General features: G+C 43.6%; 3 protein-coding genes across 3 annotated transcripts in view; 1 reads left to right on the top strand and 2 right to left on the bottom strand.

Annotated features, from left to right (window-relative positions):
* The window catches only part of LOC6589865 (stathmin), a 75,432-nt gene extending 64,734 nt beyond the window's left edge, over positions 1–10,698 (bottom strand). The window contains exons 1-2 of the mRNA XM_026988493.1: positions 10,540–10,698; positions 8,772–8,902 (exon numbers count right to left, since the gene is read on the bottom strand). Coding sequence (XP_026844294.1) covers positions 8,772–8,811 — 40 coding nt within the window. The 5' untranslated portion in view covers positions 8,812–8,902; positions 10,540–10,698. The remainder of the gene's footprint in view (positions 1–8,771; positions 8,903–10,539) is intronic.
* Positions 10,699–12,979: 2,281 nt separating this feature from the next.
* Positions 12,980–15,256, top strand: LOC6589866 (prolactin regulatory element-binding protein). Its single transcript, XM_002014172.2, has 4 exons — positions 12,980–13,397; positions 13,458–14,399; positions 14,461–14,623; positions 14,692–15,256. Exons 1-4 carry the CDS (start codon positions 13,257–13,259, stop codon positions 14,775–14,777), a joined length of 1,332 nt encoding a protein of 443 aa, XP_002014208.1. The 5' UTR covers positions 12,980–13,256; the 3' UTR covers positions 14,778–15,256.
* A 1,461-nt stretch (positions 15,257–16,717) lies between these two features.
* On the bottom strand, positions 16,718–18,562 carry LOC6589694. Its single transcript, XM_002014173.2, has one exon. The coding sequence runs from the start codon at positions 18,560–18,562 to the stop codon at positions 16,718–16,720; it is 1,845 nt and encodes a 614-aa protein (XP_002014209.2).
* Positions 18,563–18,654: the final 92 nt, after the last annotated feature.

Genomic DNA, 18,654 nt, shown 5'->3' with positions numbered 1-18,654 from the left:
ACTCTGTTTGTGTGTGTCTGAAGTGCGGCAACAGCACTGACGTTTATTAACTGGTTTTATGTAGGTCCTTCGCTTCTCCTCTTCCCCCTCTCTCCCTGGCAAAGTTGTATGTTGCAACGCTTTAGGCGACTTGTAATGATAGGAGTTTCCCGAATCCCCCTCCCCCCCCCTTGCCCTGTTCTCGCGGCGAACCGCGCATTTGCTGCGTGTAGTATTCCGTGTCGTGTGGCAGTTGCAATTGCAATTGTTTCTTGCGCCCGGCCACAAATGGCTTCTCCTCGGAACGGCTGCCCCGCATTGCCTGTTGATTGTGTGGCGGCGCGGCCAAAGTGTTGCCAACATTACGCGGGAAAAGCGTAGCGAAATTATCGAACAAATTGTCCATAAACTCGAAAGCAATTTTCCTGCGAAAACCCCCTTAAAAGGCGATTAATCATTCAGAATACTGCAGTTTGCCGAAGAGGGTTTTCCCCCGAGACCAGGGCATAAATAATGTACAGGTTGCCAGGATAATATGCCTTTCGTGGCAGCTTTGATTTGCCAGAGACTGCAAATGGCAGTTCCTTCTTACAGTTTCAGAGTTCGAGCAGCAGTTGGCAGCTCTTTTTCTCACTCTTTCCGACTTTTGGCAGCAGTTGGCAGCTCTTTTTCTCACTCTTTCCGACTTTTGGCAGCAGTTGGCAGCTCCGCTTCTCACTTTCCTATTTTTAGGAGCAATTGGCAGCATCTTTTCTTACACTTTTTCGAGTTCAAGCAGCAGTAGAAAGCACGCTTTTTAACTTTTTGTCCTTTAGGAGCAGTTGGCAGCTCCTCTCACACTTTCTCGAGTTCAAGCAGCGGTTGGCAGCAATTGGCAGTTCCTCTTTTCACTGTTTTCCTTTTGAGAGATGTGAATAGCCCTTTTTCTCACTGTTTGCAGCAGTTGGCAGCTCTTTTTCTCACTCTTTCCGACTTTTAGCAGCAGTTGGCAGCTCTTTTTCTCACTCTTTTCGACTTTTAGTAGCAAATGGTAGCTCCTTTTCTCACTAGTTTGCTTTTGGGAGCAGGTGGCAGCTCCAAACACTATTATCCTCCCAGCAGTTTGACCATTTCTTAAGAGAACTTTGTGGTAATTTCCGCATATTTCTTGACCAAATATTTATCAACATTTTCGGGAAAATATTTATTCAAATAAAATAAATATTCAATAAAGACATTTCCCGTTAATACTTGACCATTCTCTTGCCAAATTTGCTTGTCGTTTGGCATTGGTAATGACCGGCCCGGCCGGGACCGGGACCCGGACCCGGACCGGGCTGTTAATGTCACGCGCGTCAAATGTTTGAGCCTGAAGCTGATTCGTGATTCGTGATTTTCAAAGCGAAATTCCGCACAGACGCGCATTGCGCCGCACAACAAAATTATGCAACGGAAAAGCAGGGAAAATCGTTTTGCGATTCCTGATGATGATGATGATGCCACAACAGCAGGGGGGGAGGATGATGGGTGAGGATGATGGTATGTGCCCTGCCTGATGGCCCAGAAACATTGACCGCACATTTTGCGGTGACATTTGCGCGCGTTATGGTTTTGTAATTACCTGTAGCAATCTTCTGCTCCTCCTGGGGGCACGGCGCGGCAACGAGGGGGGGGTGGGGGGCTTTGCGACATTTGGCAACAAATTTATGGCCATTTGATTGCTGTTGACCAAGCCGACGGAGCGCCGTCGCGGGTCCTGGGACCTGGGACCTACTTTTCTGTTTATGGTTTTTGTGGTACCAAAAATATATATTCAAGAGTTCTTTTTCCCTCCCAAATGGAAGGCATTACGTGAGCGCATTTAAATGCCATTAATTGGCCATTAGTCGTCCGTCGATTCAGGGGGTGGGGGGGAGCTTGGGGCATGCTGCTACTATCAACATTTATCCGCTTACTTCGGCTTAAAAAGGCAACAAGTGATGAATGAATGACAGTCAGAAGCAAACGGAAGGCAGTCTTTTTTTTTTGGTTAATCGAAAGCGGCTTAAACGGAGTTTCAGCAGAGGTTTTCCATGCGAAAAGGTTGGCGTTGGGGTATATTGATTAATAGAGCAGTCCACTTTTATAGATTGCATTTTTATGAACTGCCAATTGGATTTTCGAACCCTAGAGAACACTACTTTGGGGGTGAATCCCACGAACATAATCCAAGATACAGATACAAATTTATTCCGAAATCACGCTTGCCCTTGGACCCCACAATTATTCATTCCTGGGAGCAATCGTGCATAAGGCCAAAAGGGTTGATTGGTGGGGTCAGAGGGCGTCCCCCCTGTGTCAGTCCAATCTGTGCGGCCACCTCCTGCCCTTTGGCCTTAAAAGCTTTTTAATTAAGGCTCTTCACACTCGCGCAAACTCGGCTTCCCCATTTCCATTCCCATTTCCATTTCCATTCCGTGTGGCATGGCACGGCCATGTGCGGCATTGTGCGGGCAATTATGCGAACAAAGATACTAAACAAATTGCCCCAAGACCTGGCCACCGCATCCATCGAGAGCCGTCGCAGGCAGGGGAGTGTTTTCCCCACCCTTCACCCACTCCTGGCAAACAAATTGCCAACAATTCAATTCGAACCCTTTTGCCGGTTCGCAGGACAAATGCAACAATTGGTTCGCCGTCTCTTCCAAGGACTCTATAAATCTAGGCGGCAAGGAGGAGGAGAAGAAGTCCTGTGCTATCTGGCAGCTGCCACAAGCCAATCCTTGAGTCCCAGGGCCCCACCATTCATTAGGTGTCCTGGCATTCTATTCCGTTTTTAATTGACAATCAAAGGATCCTCTCACTTTATTTCGCCTGTGTTGGCACAAAATTTGATTAATCTGCAGCTTAATCCTTCAGCGTCCTTCAGGACATTTCGTTCGACTGTCCTGGGATTGAAAAGCAGGAGGAAGGATGTGGATTTGTAAAGAAAATTCATTTTGCAAATGAAGTGCTGGTGTCCTGGTCCCATAGTTTATTTTGTGGCTCATAAATTGTGGGCGAGAGGGGCCAATGTTTAGGCCCAAAACTTGATGGATTTCCTAATGGATTTGGAATTTGTTTGGGTACAGCAGAAGAGGCTTAAGGCCGCAGCTAGTTGTTGAAATAAATCAAAGAAAGTCTCGAAAAACTCTTCGGGGAAAGCTTTGCACTTCCATAAAAACGATTTTAATATCTCTATTTTTGTGGCTCTCCGGGAAAAAAACGTCTATCGCTGGTAGTTCCGTTTACAGGTCGTAACATTTTTATGTTTCTGCTGTGAAAATCCCCAACCCAAGCAGGGCAAAGGCAGTGCCAACGGGAGAGGGAAAACAGGAAAAGATTACCAGCCGAAGGTAGGAGAAAATTATCGGCTAGAAGCGTAATACAGACATAACCTTTGCCCGATGTCTGCGCTACGTTTCGGATGAAACTTAAATTGAATTACTTTTTGGAGAACTTCCACACGCAAAAGTTGAGAACCCCAGACCCCAGAGCCCAGAGCAGGGCAAATGCAACCGAAGGATAACGTGCGTGCACGGGAGGTGGGGGAAGGATTCCCCCCCAACGCAACACTCGTCTGCTGGCGACTGGTATAAATAATTATCTATTCCGGTCATGTCGGAGGGTCCGCACAAATGTCAACGTCTCAGGCAAAAACCTACGCTTCTGCTGCTGCTGCCGCTGCCTCTGCTTGTTGCCACTGCTTGTTGCAAACATGTCTACACTTGTCTGCCGTTGGTCCTGCCACAAACTTGTGACCCCATAGCTCTCCAGAAAATGGATAATTCACGTTTGCACGGTTCATATTATTACGATAATGCTCGGAAGTGTGGAAATAACTGAAACGTGAGATTTCTCATAGTCCTTTCAACATATTATTACGAATTCTGATTCAGAATAATACAATTTAGATCCATTTTTTGGGTGTATTTAAGGAGGTTATAACATTTATATACTTTTTCAGGGATTTGAAATATTTTATTTATTATTTATTTGCTTTATTTTAGTTTTGTATGTATGTATATTTATTTATATATTTTCATGTATTAATTTTTCTTTATTTTACTTTTTTTATGTATTTATTTGTATTTTTGTGATATTTATTTATAATTATTTTTATATTTATGTATTTTCATGTATACATTTTTATTTTTATTTATTTATTTTTATTTATTTATTTATTTGTTATAAAATTCAGAATGAACTCCTTATTTTAAATTTATAGTATAGAAATGGCAAATGAGTACTATTTTTAGGACAAAATATTTAAGTTTTTTCATTTTGAAAATCCCGATTTTTGTTATAAACATTTAAAATTTAAGAAATGTAATTCTTATATATTTTAAACGGAGACGTGTCTATCGAAGAATATATACCCATATGTAGGTCTAATTGTGCCAAAAACGAACCTTTAAGGGTTATATGCCATAACTATAATTCCATCTGTCATTCCTTATCCCCTGAACCATGCCTTCAACTAATAGCATGCAATATTTATGATCACACAAATTTAACTAACTTTTAACTTCTCCTCTTTCCTCTTTTTGTGATTAAGTACTATTATTAGCAGATAATTGTGAATTAAATAAATGAAATATGCTGTGAAATTATTTCTATAAAATGGAGTGGAATTATCATCATTTTCTGCTGGGCATAATCTTTCGCAAAAGCTCATTTGCAATGCCCAACGCATCGCGTCGCTGCGTGTCTCTCACCCTCTCTTCATCTGTCTCTCTTCCTGTTGTGTCATAACTGTACCTAAAGGAAGATATAGTGTAAGGGAAGGAAGAAAAATAGGAAGAAGTAAAGGAAGAAGAACGACCATCATCAGCAGAAGCAGAAGCCGACGCCGACGCCGCAGATAGGAGGCAGAAGTTTTGTTTGCAGTTTTCGCAATTTCTAATTATGTCGTCGTCGTCGTCGTCGTCGCACAAGTGACTTTTTGAGGTTGAGTTTTGTATGCCACACCCCCCGCCCTCTTCCCTATATCCCCATGATGTGGAACATATTTCATCTTCAGCTTCATTTGTTGTTTAAAGTCCTCGGAGAGGATGCCATACTTCCTTCCATTCTTTCTCTCTCGAGTTTTCCCGGGAAAATGTGTGTGTTTTTCTGAGCAGCAGCAACTGGTTGCATTTTGTAAATTTTTGCTCTTTCGCTCTGTTTCTCCCTTTGATAGGCAGCAGCAACAGAGAGAGAGAGAGGCAGAAAGAAAGAACTTTGATTATAATCTCATGTCCCTTGCCACACACACACACAGATGCACAGACTCACAGATACATTAGATACTCGTACTGGTAAATAGATGGAGCAACAGATTTCTTGCTTATTATGTGCTCTTTGAACAGCAGCAATCCCCCCATGGATACCCCCCAACCATCCATCTGGAATATGTGTGTGCGTAAAAAAGTTCCATTAAGAGCAAGTCCCCAAGTGCTTTAATGCCATGTGTGTGTGCGTGTGTGTCGTGTGTCGTGTATCTCTATCTGGATCCTGTTTGTGGGTGTCGCATTATGTGCAAAAATTATAATGATGTTCCATTATTAATCCAAGATAAACGTTACGTGAGTAGATTTTTCCATAAGCCACAAATACTTTCTACATGTTGAGTATTCATCTTCTCATTTCACAGATAAAATACTTTTACTCCTCCGATTAGGGTCAAAGGATAGGTAGATTAAGGATGTAGCATGTCCTTTAAGCTTTGAACAAAGCTTAAACCAAAGAAGACACAAAAATCCCATACAAATCCACCGAAAGATACAAATTTAAGAGGGACCTCTTTTTGTTGGTATTCCCTCATTCATTCCTAATCTTATTGTTTTCTTTAAACGTGCATTTATTCGAGCTCTCATTTATTCGTGCAAAATGGATTCATTTAACTCAAAGTTTCATCGATTTGGGTCGAATGCTGACAGAAGCAGCACAAACTACACACAAATCTCTACTTCATGCTCCAGTTACCCCTTTACGAAAAGGAAGGGGAAGGCCTCGTGTCCTGCAACAAGCACTATTTTGAGCCTGCAACTGCAACGGCAACGGCAACTGTCATCTACTAGGATATATCTTTCTTTTTGGCACAAAACAAGGAGAAAGTAGCACAACACAATGCCTGGGCAAGTCGTTCTGCCTGACGACTTCGTAGCAGAGTCCCGTAAAATTATGAAGGCAAAAACTTTTGAATATTCCAAGAGAATGAAATGACTTTTTAATAGGCCCTGTCGTCGTCGCGCAAGAAATTGAAAAGACAGGCAGACTGAAAAGGAAAACCGGCAGAAAGGTAAATAAAATCATGCAAAATTCACAGCTAGACGGGGCCAGAAAATGTATCTGCGGAGAGGTCCCCGAGTAATTTACACGTGATTATCGACTGTGCCGGAACAACTTTGTCAACGCACCCCGTGAAAGGGGGCGAGGCACTCCAGAGGGCGGGCTCTGCAATCATTATTCCGCTCGAGCGCCGCACGACGGTCCGAGCCAACGTCTGTATACATTATCATATATATTCGAAGGCAAGACGATAATAAATTCAAGCGCTGTACGTGCCACACGCAGAAAGCATTGCCTATTTGCAGGCGTCCATGCATACTCGTATTTGGGATTTTTCCCTGCCACCAGGTCGCGCGGCGAACTCGTGAATGTTTCGATAGAGATGAGAGCGAAAGGAAGATGTGGCACAGTGGCCCCTCTGCCCATCTCCACTCCGGCGTTACCTCCCTTTCAGTGCCAATAAAATACCGCTGCTTATCAATGCCTTTGTCATCTTAATTTGTTCTGGCAACACTTTGTGTGTGCAATGACCTATTTGGGAATTCTGCCTTGTCAGAGATTTGTTGGAAGAGTCGACTGTGGGGTCAAATCAATTGCCAGAAAATTAAAATTCCACACCAGTCGGGCAGAACCAAGGCCGAAAAAGGGTAGGAGTGAGGACTCTCACTCGCACTCGCACTCGCACTTGAAGGAGAAAGGAGAACGGAGAAAGGATGCAATGTAATAGAGAAGTTCCGAATCCGATTTAGTTGCTCAATGAACCTCGGCCCCCGGATTTTATCTGCGTCTGGGTCTGGCAACTGCAGTGCTGCAAAACTACTTCACATTTCAACTTCAATTCCGAAATACACGACAATAAATTCCAAAATAAATTTATTTTTACACACACACACACACCCTCCCACACACAGGAAAGGAATCGAAGGACAAGGAAAACTTGAACCTGACAGAAAAAGTTTTCTGCTCCCGAAGCAATCAATTTTTACGACAGTTTAGTTTTCTACCAACTCTTGACAATCAATGGGAAATAGTTTAATTAAATGACGGCTGGCCCTATCCCCGGGGGCATTTAGCGTTTAGGCGGAACTGTCTGCCAGACATTCGCCCATTCCTGAGGCATTAGCCCCGAAAAAAAGCCGGCAACTAACGAGCACAGTGAATGCATTATGAACTACTCTTGTTGCTGTTGTTGCAGGTGGAGGAGAGTGCAACAACCCCTCAGCGCTGCACAATATCTGCATGCATAAATGCAAGGCAAGGCTTGGTGATGCCAAGCCATGGCCATGATTCGGCAAGTCATGAAAGCCAGATTCCAGCGGATGACGGGGGCGGGGGCGGGCTGCAACTGTTGGAAGCGGTAATTTGTACAGCCATAGGGCGTAAATCACCATCACCAGCAGTTAAATATAATAGGCAGTTGTACGGATGCACAGATGCACGGATGTAGTAGGAAATGTTCGCCCAAAATACGAGTCTTGTTAATGCATTTTGAATAGGAAGCGTATATACTTCTTGTGTGCATTCCTTTTATTCTACTGTAAAAAGGTTTTTATTATGTTATGATTTAAAAGACATTTTGTAGCTTAAAGATTCGACTGCCAAAAAGGAAAAAGGAGGAAAGCCGCGTTTAGACTCCACTTTAGATACAAATGCATCACTGGATAAACGGTTGTCAAGCCATAAGGAAACGTGCATCTGAAAGATGCTCATGTATTATGTTTTTCTACAATATTTTGCATTTGTCCCCGTTTCAATAGTCCCCTTAGCTGTGGCAAATAAAAGTATCGCATGGATTTTGCATCCACCTGTCCGCCAATCCACCTTGACAACGCCAGTGTCATCAAATATTGCACAAAATCTGCATAAAACATATTTTGCCGGCAACTTCCGCACAACACAACAAAAGCCATGCACACGATAATGGAGCTCCCAGCACTTGACGGGATTTCCAATAGAAATTGTCGACAACGACACACTGCAGTGTTGCCAGGCCAGATGCATGCATGTATCTGCTGGATACACGCATCCTAAGAGTGCACATAAAACGTATTTAGGATACAATGGCGCGTAATCTATGCCACTCGACTGGCAGCAGGAGCAGGGCCAACATCCACATCCACATCCAAATCCAAATCCAAAAAGTGCACAGCGCATGAATTTTGTTGTACGCGAGTTTTCCAGCCTGGCATTTTTATGATTGCTATGCAAATGCAAACAACAACTGGTAGGAAAACCAGGAAAACTAGGAAAACTCCCAAACAATAAAAACGAGGCAACGAGGCGTGGCATCTTTTGTTTGGTTTCGAGGCGATTTTCCCACCCACCCCCCGCCACAGCTGCAGCGAGCCCCACACCCGCGGGACTGCACGAAGAAACTCAAGTTAACTGAACTTTTTCCTCCGTTTCTTTTGCGGAGGAAAAACAACTTCGGAAACAAGAACAACACGAAAACACATGAAAAAGTGTGCAAATGTAATGAGAATCCCGTGATGGAAAGCAAACACGAAACGAAGAAGACTTACCCTCAACGGTATCAACGGTATCAACGGTATTGTTCACCATCTTTGTATTGTTTTCGGCTCTTTTTTCGATGGAATGTACAGAAATAATACGTTCAAGATGTAGGGTTTATCACGATAATCCAATTAAAGTACTGGAAATAAAGAAATTACAACAAATAAGAAAGAAATATAGTGTAAAATGTTAGGAAAATTATAAACGAAGGCTGGCAAGATCGGATGTTCCAGGGAGATTTTAAGACGAGTGGAACTTGGTATTCTGTCTGTTCGTGGGATATCTTTAGTTAGGGGTCTAAAATTTAATCCCATTTACCCCTCACTCAAATCAAACACAAGTCAGGGGTTGCCCAACACCAAACACCAGGTCCCAAATAAAACATGTATTAGACATTTAGCGTGGGAAGCATATCAGCATATATCAGCACTCCCCACACCACCCCAGCCCGGCACCACCCAGCCCACCCACGTCAGATGTCAATCAAAGTTCAATTAAAGTCAATTGCTGACAGAATGACAAACCTGAAGAAATAGCCCTCCATACAACAAACGGTACGGTACTCTCATTTAACTTAATTTACGACTCTTTTGGGCGAAAACCCACACACGCGCTACGGCGGGACACACATGAACAGTTAACAGATTTATGCATCGTGCATTGATTTGTTTATGGCCATTGAAATTTACGGCAAACAGAGTCCCATAACAAGATGCCATAACTACAAACAGAGTCCGAGGGAGTGCGCACCAACGAATCCCTCTCCGCTGTGCTGTTAGCCTCTGGCTCCTCTCTTTCTTTGTCTTACGCTCTAGCTGTCATTCTTCCTTTCTCTGGCTGGCTCTTTCTCTAGCTGCTGAACCCCTCAGGGTCCCTCTGTGTTCGCCGCTCTTTTTTGCTTACGGTTACCTTTTTCCTGTTATTTGTATGGGCTTGGGCTATTGGTTCTCTTATTGGAGAAAACAATAGCAGCGAACGGGAAGAAAATAGGGAGATAGAGAGAGAGAGAAGGATTCGTGTACCGAACGGGAGTATACCCTTGAAAAGGAGTTTTAAATGGAATAGGAAGCTGGGGGAAAGAAGGGTATTACAATTACTTTCATTTGCCTAAACGACGCACATATTCTCTCCCTATATAGCAAAGTCAGCCACAAAACAACATACCCTCAATCAATCCTCTCTCTCTCTCTCCCACTGCACTCCCTTGCTGAAAAGAACAGGCTGCGGCAAACAGCAAACAAAGCGCAATGCCAATAAGAAGAGTGACAGGCCGCTGGCAGAAATACAGTAAACTAAAACAGAGGCAGGGCTAGGCTCCAGGCACCGCAACTTTAAATGCCCTTTAAGATCCAATCCCTTTTATTCACATACGAGAGATATGTACATACATTTCCGTTCTGATTTAGCGAAGAACAGTAAATCAATATGATATTCACGCAGTCGAGTATCGAAAATACTCTGTAAAAGAGTATGCAAGCACACACACACTCTTGTATAGCACACACCACCGCTCATTACGGCAAATAAGAACAACAACAAAGTGCGAGAGGGGGGAAAAAACTGCGAATGCGACTGCGACTGCGACGCAACAGAAACTTCAAAAGCGTTGGCGTCGGGCAGATGATATTAAGAGAGAGATAGAGTGAGAGAGAGAGAGGGTAAAGGTGCTGTTGCAATTGCGCCGTGGGCAAAATGGAGAAAAGGGATCTTGCACCGGCTCAAACCGGATTGCAGTTGTTTGTTCGTTCTGGTTGCACAAACAAAGCCACAACTTACCAACGACAAATGCTGCACTCTTCACTGAACTCTTCACAAACAAAGGGTTAACACACGCACAATTGGCACAATTACACAAAAAGTACAAGTTCAACTTTAAATGTTTTATAACGGGAATCGGCTGGCGTTTTGGTATGCTTTTCTGTACGTTGTGATCGCGGCGACGAAAATTGAGCGAATGCGCCAGGAAGAAACCAGAAAGCAGAAAGGAAAACTAAAGCAGCGACGTCAGAGTGTTACAAGATAGGGTGGAGCATTTACGCTCACGAGTGAGAATCACTCTTGCTCTCTTGAAAATGTGAATGATCTGGTACGACTGGTGGGCCTTGGAAATGGCAATCGTGACGACTGCATGCTTTCAGATGCGATATACTATATATAAAACACACGATCATCAGGGAGAGCGAGCGCAATGCCTTACCCTGAATTAATGCACCTTGCCCGACAGCTGTACGTACTGTCTTTGTTGTGTTTGAGTTTGGCGGTTAAAATTCAAATTCATATTTTAAAATTTTAAATCAAATTCAGTTAGACCGCAAACCGGTTCCCACAGGTACAGCGGGAACGAGCGAATAGGAGGTGTATTTCACTTCCGTCAGAGTTCTTTCCAATTGAATCTTTTTTGTTTGCTTTTGTGGATGAATGAAATCATCAATTAGAAGACCCAGCTGTGCGCGAGGCACAAATATCAACAAACGATGGCAGTTAGAGCTTGAATAAGACACTCTTATCAGCACTTTGCAACCTGCAACGGCCATTGGATAGGTCATAAAACCCAGAAGCAAAGTGTCTGTCTAGAGATAGGCGGGTATTCCTAAGTGGATTGTAGTACAGCCAGTTCATTGAACCCCTCCTTGGGGACAGAGATGACACCCACACTTGTTGCCAACCGAAACAAAGTGGCAGACAGATTTCTCACCTACATTGCAATTACCAATTACTGCTCTGCTAAGGCTGGGCTGCCTTTCTTTTTTCTTTTATTACAGGCACACGCTGGGGTGTTGGGGTTACCACGGTTTAAGTGACAAATCAATTTAGCAGCAGCTACCTGGGGAGATACTCTCATAAAAAGTGAAATTTGATCGAATTGCCGGTAAAACTTGTCCACGCACCGTAGAAATAATGAAAAAACGAGTTCAGATGCGTAGACAGACAGAGGTTTTAACCGACAGTTTTCACCTGAAAACAAGCTTCGAATTTGAATAAAAATTGCTTAGCAAATTACTCCGCTAGAGGGGTGGGGGGCTCAAAAGACCCCTCAGCTTTTCTGCGGTTGAACAAAAGCCAGAAGCTCCGCTTAAAAGGGGAAAAATACAAACAAAGATCTTGCTGAATCAGTAAGACAACAAAAGAATAAGAACCGGCAATAAAATCCATAATTGACTTACTGGCAGTATCGCTCCACGACAGTCGCAGAGGGACGGGACGCATCTAAAGATCGCACTCACTCCCGCTGGCGTCTGGCCTTATAAGGCAGTGCCGAAGGTCGCCTCCGTTCCAGCGGCAGGACAATGAAGCGGGAAGCAACAAGCTATTTATATGTGGGCGTTGCCAGCTGAGCAAATGCTAATTTATATGATGATGATCATTAATTGTGAATCGGTTGAATCTGTACTTGGGGATTGAGGTTCCATTGTTTGCCGCTTTCTAGTGGCGCTAGTACGCAGCATGCTGAGAAACTTTTCGAAAATGTACCAAGTGCTGCGAGGCGCCACTGTGCCAGCGATATGTAAAGAACATTTAAGTTACATGTCGAATGACAGTGCAAATAGCTGTATGACATTAGACTTTACTAACTGACTTGCTTCGAAAACAGGTGAATTCAAATGCATGAATAGCCCTTAAAAATGCAATCTAACACAAGGTCTTTATTAATTACGTTTGAAAGCAGGTTGGAAAACAGTATCTTTATACAATATTCACGAAATAGGGTATACAAACACCCACACCCAGGTTGACAACAAATGAGTCTGCAAATACCAGCAACATTGACGTCACAACCTGCGACTATTGAACACTTTTGTTGACACCGTGTTTTTCTCAAAATAAAAAACAAGCAAGTACTTAAAAGTAGTTATTCCTGATCAAAATTGATTCAGCAATCATATAAAATTATCTGGGCAAAACTGAGAGATCTATATAGCTGGGAATATTCGACGGAAGAAAGAATAACCAGGAATTAGTCGTCATAACCGGTTGACGACAAGAGTCCCATTCCATGCACACATACCCTGGGGGAAATTAATGTTATAGAATTGTGAATATGATTGTCATCCCAGGCAAAAACAATTTATTTTCAATATATTTTAATATTATTCAATATGTCTTTTTTAAATGAGACGGTATGTTTCGGTATATTTCGGAGGGTCGGACGGTATATTTTATCGATAAATCCGCGGTCACACTGCTTAACACCTCTAGTGTACGTGGACTTTCACGGCACCAACAAAAAAAAACACGGCAAGCAAATAGATAATTACACTTAATTAAACAACGCATCACACAGAAAACGATGGAGAACCTTAACTAGAGACGGCAGAGCAGCCATTGCGGAAGATAAAGTGCGTATATATTTGATTGGGAATCCTCCAGCAGGCAGCGGATCGACCCAAATAAATGTGCCCCTGAGTCAGTGCCAGAGCTGATAAAACGTCGAAGTCCACAACAAACCATCGAATCGATCCAGTCCGGTCGATTTCCCGTGTTAATAATTGATAATGGCCCCGACACGCAGACCCAGCGATGGCCTGCTGGCCCGCGTCAATTTCCCCCTATATGCCGTGGATATGCTGACCAGCCGCCACATTCTGGTGGCCGGCGGCGGAGGTTCCAGCAAGACGGGTGTAGCAAATGGCTTTGTAAGTGGCCCCCCTCATAATAATCTATGAACACTGATTTATTGGTAATTGATTTTGTAGGAAATCTACGAGTTGTACCACAATGGCAGTCATTTTTGTGCCGAGGAAGTGCTGCGCCACGAGACGGGTGCCAATGTGGTGATGAATTTCGCGGTGCGAAACAATGGACGAAGGGGATATTTGTGTGCCGGACAGGAGGCTCATTGCCAGATGTACTATGTCCAGCCGCGCATCGAAACGGAGGAGGATGGTGGCGACAAAAAACCCAATCCCGTGGAGCGGCCCCATGAGAACGGGAATGTAAGGCAGCGCGGCGGAGCAGCAGCAGCAGCCCATTCGGGTGTGGAATTCATAGCCAATGGCCATAAACCACCTACCTCGGTCGACGATCTACTTAAGCAGTTCCAGCGCCTACGCTTCGACATCCAGGCGGCGGATGTGGTGCAAACGGACTTCCTTAAGAGCTCAGAGCCACTGCAGAGGGTGGTGCGAATCAGTGGCAATGGCAGGCTAATGGCCACCGGCGGCACCGATGGGAAGCTACGCATTTGGTCGTTCCCTCAGATGACACTGGGAGCCGAGCTGCCGGCGCACAGCAAGGAAATCGATGACCTGGACTTTAGTCCCGACAGCAAATACATTGCGAGCATTTCCAAGGATTCGCAGGGACTGGTGTGGGACCTGAGCACAGGCAAACTGCACCACAAGCTGCAATGGCAGACGCCCGAGGGGTCCAAGTATCTCTTCAAGCGTTGTCGTTATGGTACCGTGGAGGCGCACAAGGACAACTATCGCCTTTTCACCATTGCAAATCCCCTGGGAAAGGTGGGAAAACAGCGGGGATATCTGCAGCACTGGGACTGCGCCAGCGGCAAGCTGCGCCATGCGGTGGCCATCGATGAGAGTTTGTCCTCGCTGGCAGTGCGGGATGATGGTAGATTTGTGGCTGTGGGAACCATGTTCTCGGGCAGCGTATCCATGTACATAGCATTTACTCTGCAGGTGAGTGAGAGAGCGTTCTTTTTGGCCAGAAAAGAAGTCACATTATATATTTCTTTTGCAGCGTGTTCTGCACATTCCTCATGCTCACTCGATGTTCGTGACGGGTCTGCAATTTCTGCCCATAACCAACGAGGAGGGGCCGCCCATCTCGAGCGATACAGAGGCGGCTGTTCTGTCCATCTCTGTGGACAATAAAGTCTGCATTCATAGTCTGGCCCAAAGGCGTAAGCAATCGAAATATTTCAGTCTGATTTTGAGCGCTATTTTACCATATTTTTTCCTCTTTTTTCAGGTACTATCCCTGCCTGGATGGCCGTTGCCTTTATTATTGTCATGATATTCGCCGTCTTTGTGTTGTGCTCGTACATTGGCATCTGATGTCGAATGTTGGGTGACAAGTTAAATCAATTTGCATTATTAGTTTGTAAAACAAGGTTTAGTTTTTGTAATAGGCCACAAGACCCACGCCCACACCCACATCCCCCACATCCCATCCCCGTCCATTTCCCGAACTCTCGTTAATTAATTTAAGTGTATAGTTTTTTGTGCCGGCTGCCTTATCTCCCACACGAATTGCAATCTTTTGCTTAATTGTATAATAATTTGCCTTATCTCTCTCCCATTTGGCAGCTCTGCCATAATTGTAAATGATTGTTTGATTATAATAATAATTGGTGTTTAGTTATATGATCGCATTAAAAGCGAATCAAACAGGTGAATGAATGGACTGGTGGTGCCTCAACTTCCAGTTCCAGCAGTCAAATTACACAACTCATGTAAACTCAATTTTATAATCGAAATGTTTGTTAACCGAATACAGATGGGCTCCATCCCACTCATTCTACTGAATGAAACAACTTGATTTGTAGTTTATATTTGGAAAATGGGCGTCGAGCGACGTTAAGCGGAAATGAAACTAACTGATCTAAAATCTAGATGGATATCATAGATATAGCGACTACGTGTCGGCTATCTGATAAAGACAGCTTTTATAGGGTAATCTACAATTATATTAAGATAGAACTTCAGAACGATCCATCTCCAGGGCAGAATAAAATCTCCAGATCCGTATACAGTACAATATAGAACTCTGATCCTACACTTACGATGGTCCTCTCACTGAAGACAGTAATATGTAATCTGCAGTAGTGAAGTTAATTACTTTTGAATGGATATTTAATGAGCAGCAATAATTGATTATATGTTTTTTTAATTTAATTTAATTGGTAGTAGTTTTCGATAGACCATTAGAAGTTAAACATGTACGTTATAACGAAATTCTTTCAGCTCATTTTCATACCATTTTTTACCACCGAAGTATGTATCATATATTATTTTAATCCCTTAAGTATTTAAAAATCTTCAAGATCTCGGCAAAATTTGAGTTTACCAACGTCAAATGGAATACTTTCGATAAGGAATACAGCGTAGTAGACTATTGTTATTTAAAGTCGATAGATAGGACCTATGTACAAATACTGGTCTGTAAAAGTGCACTTAAGAATTTAATGGTACAAGTACACACAAACTCTATGAAACGTATGTGTTGTATTGTATATTGAAGATATACATATTTCAGGTCAACACTGCATTATATAAGCGACTCAGTGCATACAAGCCATTTCTCTACAATTACACTATTGATGACTGTAAGTTCCTGAAAAGCCGTAGGGTAACCCCTACTACCCCTGTTGCAAATTACTTTTTTGACTTTATTGGAAAGGACCACAAATATAAAACATGCATGACCGTATTCTGGAAGTTTTTGATCCAGTCCAATCAGTCTTTATGTCTTTATGGATAAGGTTCCTTTTAGTCTGCTCAACAATCTATTAACAGAGGTTCTGCCCTTGCCGGAAGATGACTAGCTTTTGCAAACACATGGATATGTTTGATAAATATATTTGAACCATAATATTTTAGCTAAATGATGGATTGCATAAACAGTTCAGTGGATTTAAAGCATTTCTCTACAATTTCACTGTGGATGGCTGTAGATTCTCATGAGTAGTCCCCCATGAGCAATCGCATCGATAATTCCTTATTTTGCCTTCTTGGAACAAACCACAAGCCACGAACCGCTCATATCCCTACAATGCAAGTTTTATTTTATTATACAGTCAACTTTATTGTAGAAAAGGTTCCTATTAGCCTTGCCAACAATCTATTAAAAAGGTGACTATCTTTTCAAAACACATGGAATTGTGGAGGGCATCATTCGAAGTGGAACTCTCAGCTAATTCGTATCTTTTGCTCTTTAAAAACTCTGTAAACCATCACATACGTAAAACATTTATAAACGACTTATTTTGAACAAATTACAAACAATTGCAAAACATTTCAATGCCATAATCGTTGACGCAATAAGATTTACTCTTATATTTGTCAGTTCGCGTCACAGGACCATCTAGTCTCATCCGTGGCCTGAGCACTACGCTGGCATCGAACCGTCCCTCACCAGGTCTGGCACTCAGACGTACCCTTATCTTATGAACAGCTCGTCCATCGTTATCACTTGCAACGTAGTCTACCTTTTTCCCCTTCTTTGTGGTACGTGGATAATAGGGAGCCTTGGGTATAGCATGTTTTATGTTTTTCTGCCTTCTACCGCTTAGGTTATAGGCGGCCAGAACTTTCACCAACCTCAACGACTGACACTGGGGATAGGGTTTGATTAGGTCATTGATGCTGTCAAGCACGAACTGTGCTGCCTTTTGAACAGAACTCTCGTTGGGGGATATCCGCCGTAGTTTGAAACAGAGACAAAAGTGGCCTGGTATCTGGGCGGTGGTGCAGTTCCTTTCATCCGGAATCGGAAGAAACAAACTGATGCCGCGATCGTTATCCAAACTGAACGTTCGATCCTTCACTTGATAGTCGCTCAACTGCTCCAAGTGGAGGACATCTTTGAGGGTTTCATGCAGATCGAATGTTGTAAGGAGACTGTGGGCATTTTGCTGAAGATTGGCCATGGCCAAGGGAAACCTTTCGGTCATCCATTCGGGGTAGAGGGCTATCAGCAATGGCTGTGAGATCTCCTCCATGCCCTGAAATGTTTGCGTGAAATCGACACCCTCACAGTCGGTGCCCTGGAATCTTAGCCCGTGATCGGACATCAGCAGGATCAGGGTGTGATTCATGATACCCTGTTCCTGCAGCTCACGCAATATCCTCACAAAGTCCTTGTCTATTGTCCGGGCATAGTTGAAATAGTCATGGACGCCCGATGCTTTCCAAAATAAGGAGAATGATGGCTTCTGTCTCATGTGCGGCATTAGCTTGTAGATGAATTCATAGAGAACATCCTCATACAGGCGTCCAGCGGTGCACTCCATAGATATATACAGCTTACCCAACGTCCTGGCCTCATAATGGGTGCGCTGTCGTATATTCTGCATCACGGGGCGTAAATAAAACTCCGTGGGTTGTTTTTTAAATCCCCCCCCATGCATAGTTAATATGTCATGCTGATCGCTGTCCTCCCCATAGCTGGTCGTGTACCCTGCCGCCTTGAAATCATCCCACAAAAACCGACATCTATCGAAGGTTTTGTTTCCTGAATGGCAGGTCCCATTCAGTTCTTTAGGGCTCCGGCCGGTCAAGAGGCGAAGCATATTGGCATAGGTGTTGCGTCCAATGCGGTTGTAGCCCCAGAACTCGGTATGCGGCAGTCTATCAATAAAGGTCGCCACCTCTGGAAAGGAGCGCAGATAGTGCATGTGCGACAACGAGTCAATGCCCAAAATCATGACGGAGAGTTTTTCATGGGTACGCGGCTTCCGATTTTCCTTCTTCGGCGGTGGCGGTGGCAGGAAAAACAGGGTATCATTATAGATAATTTTTCCATATGCGCTACATCGAATCCAAAAATACTGAACGCCAGTTCCCACCTCAAGGTATCTCCTTTTCGTGCTTAAACGGAAATATTGCTGGCCTATTCTTTTGTTGCGAACATCGTCCTTTCGTACAAATCGCACATATGCGCAACTGACATCGGTGAGGTATTTCACGCCACAACAGGAGCGTAACTCCGGCACGGAGTGATTGAAGAACAGGTAATTCTTGCCCTGAACAATCTTGGTTGTCAGTAGCTGTACCCTGGGGCATACAACTGTGCTCAATCGATGGATGTACGGCAGGACACGAGTCGCCAGAGGTTTCATTGCTTCCATGTGACATCCGTAAGTATTCACAAAATATTTTTCCTCTACAATATTTGCTGTCGTACTCTTTGGTTGTCGTGTGGTATTGGCAT

Source organism: Drosophila persimilis, unplaced genomic scaffold (genome assembly GCF_003286085.1).
Source record: "Drosophila persimilis strain 14011-0111.01,24,50 unplaced genomic scaffold, DperRS2 tig00000191-arrow-pilon, whole genome shotgun sequence".
NCBI lineage: Eukaryota > Metazoa > Arthropoda > Insecta > Diptera > Drosophilidae > Drosophila > Drosophila persimilis.
This window is presented reverse-complemented; position numbering and strand designations above follow the sequence as displayed.

Excerpts from the sequence above, each read along its gene's own strand:
- LOC6589866 (XM_002014172.2), top strand. The coding sequence starts at position 13,257 with ATGGCCCCGACACGCAGACCCAGCGATGGCCTGCTGGCCCGCGTCAAT. Across the intron at positions 13,398-13,457 it reads CGGGTGTAGCAAATGGCTTT|GAAATCTACGAGTTGTACCA; the intron begins GTAAGTGGCCCC and ends TTGATTTTGTAG. Across the intron at positions 14,400-14,460 it reads ACATAGCATTTACTCTGCAG|CGTGTTCTGCACATTCCTCA; the intron begins GTGAGTGAGAGA and ends TTTCTTTTGCAG.
- LOC6589694 (XM_002014173.2), bottom strand. The coding sequence starts at position 18,562 with ATGAAACCTCTGGCGACTCGTGTCCTGCCGTACATCCATCGATTGAGC.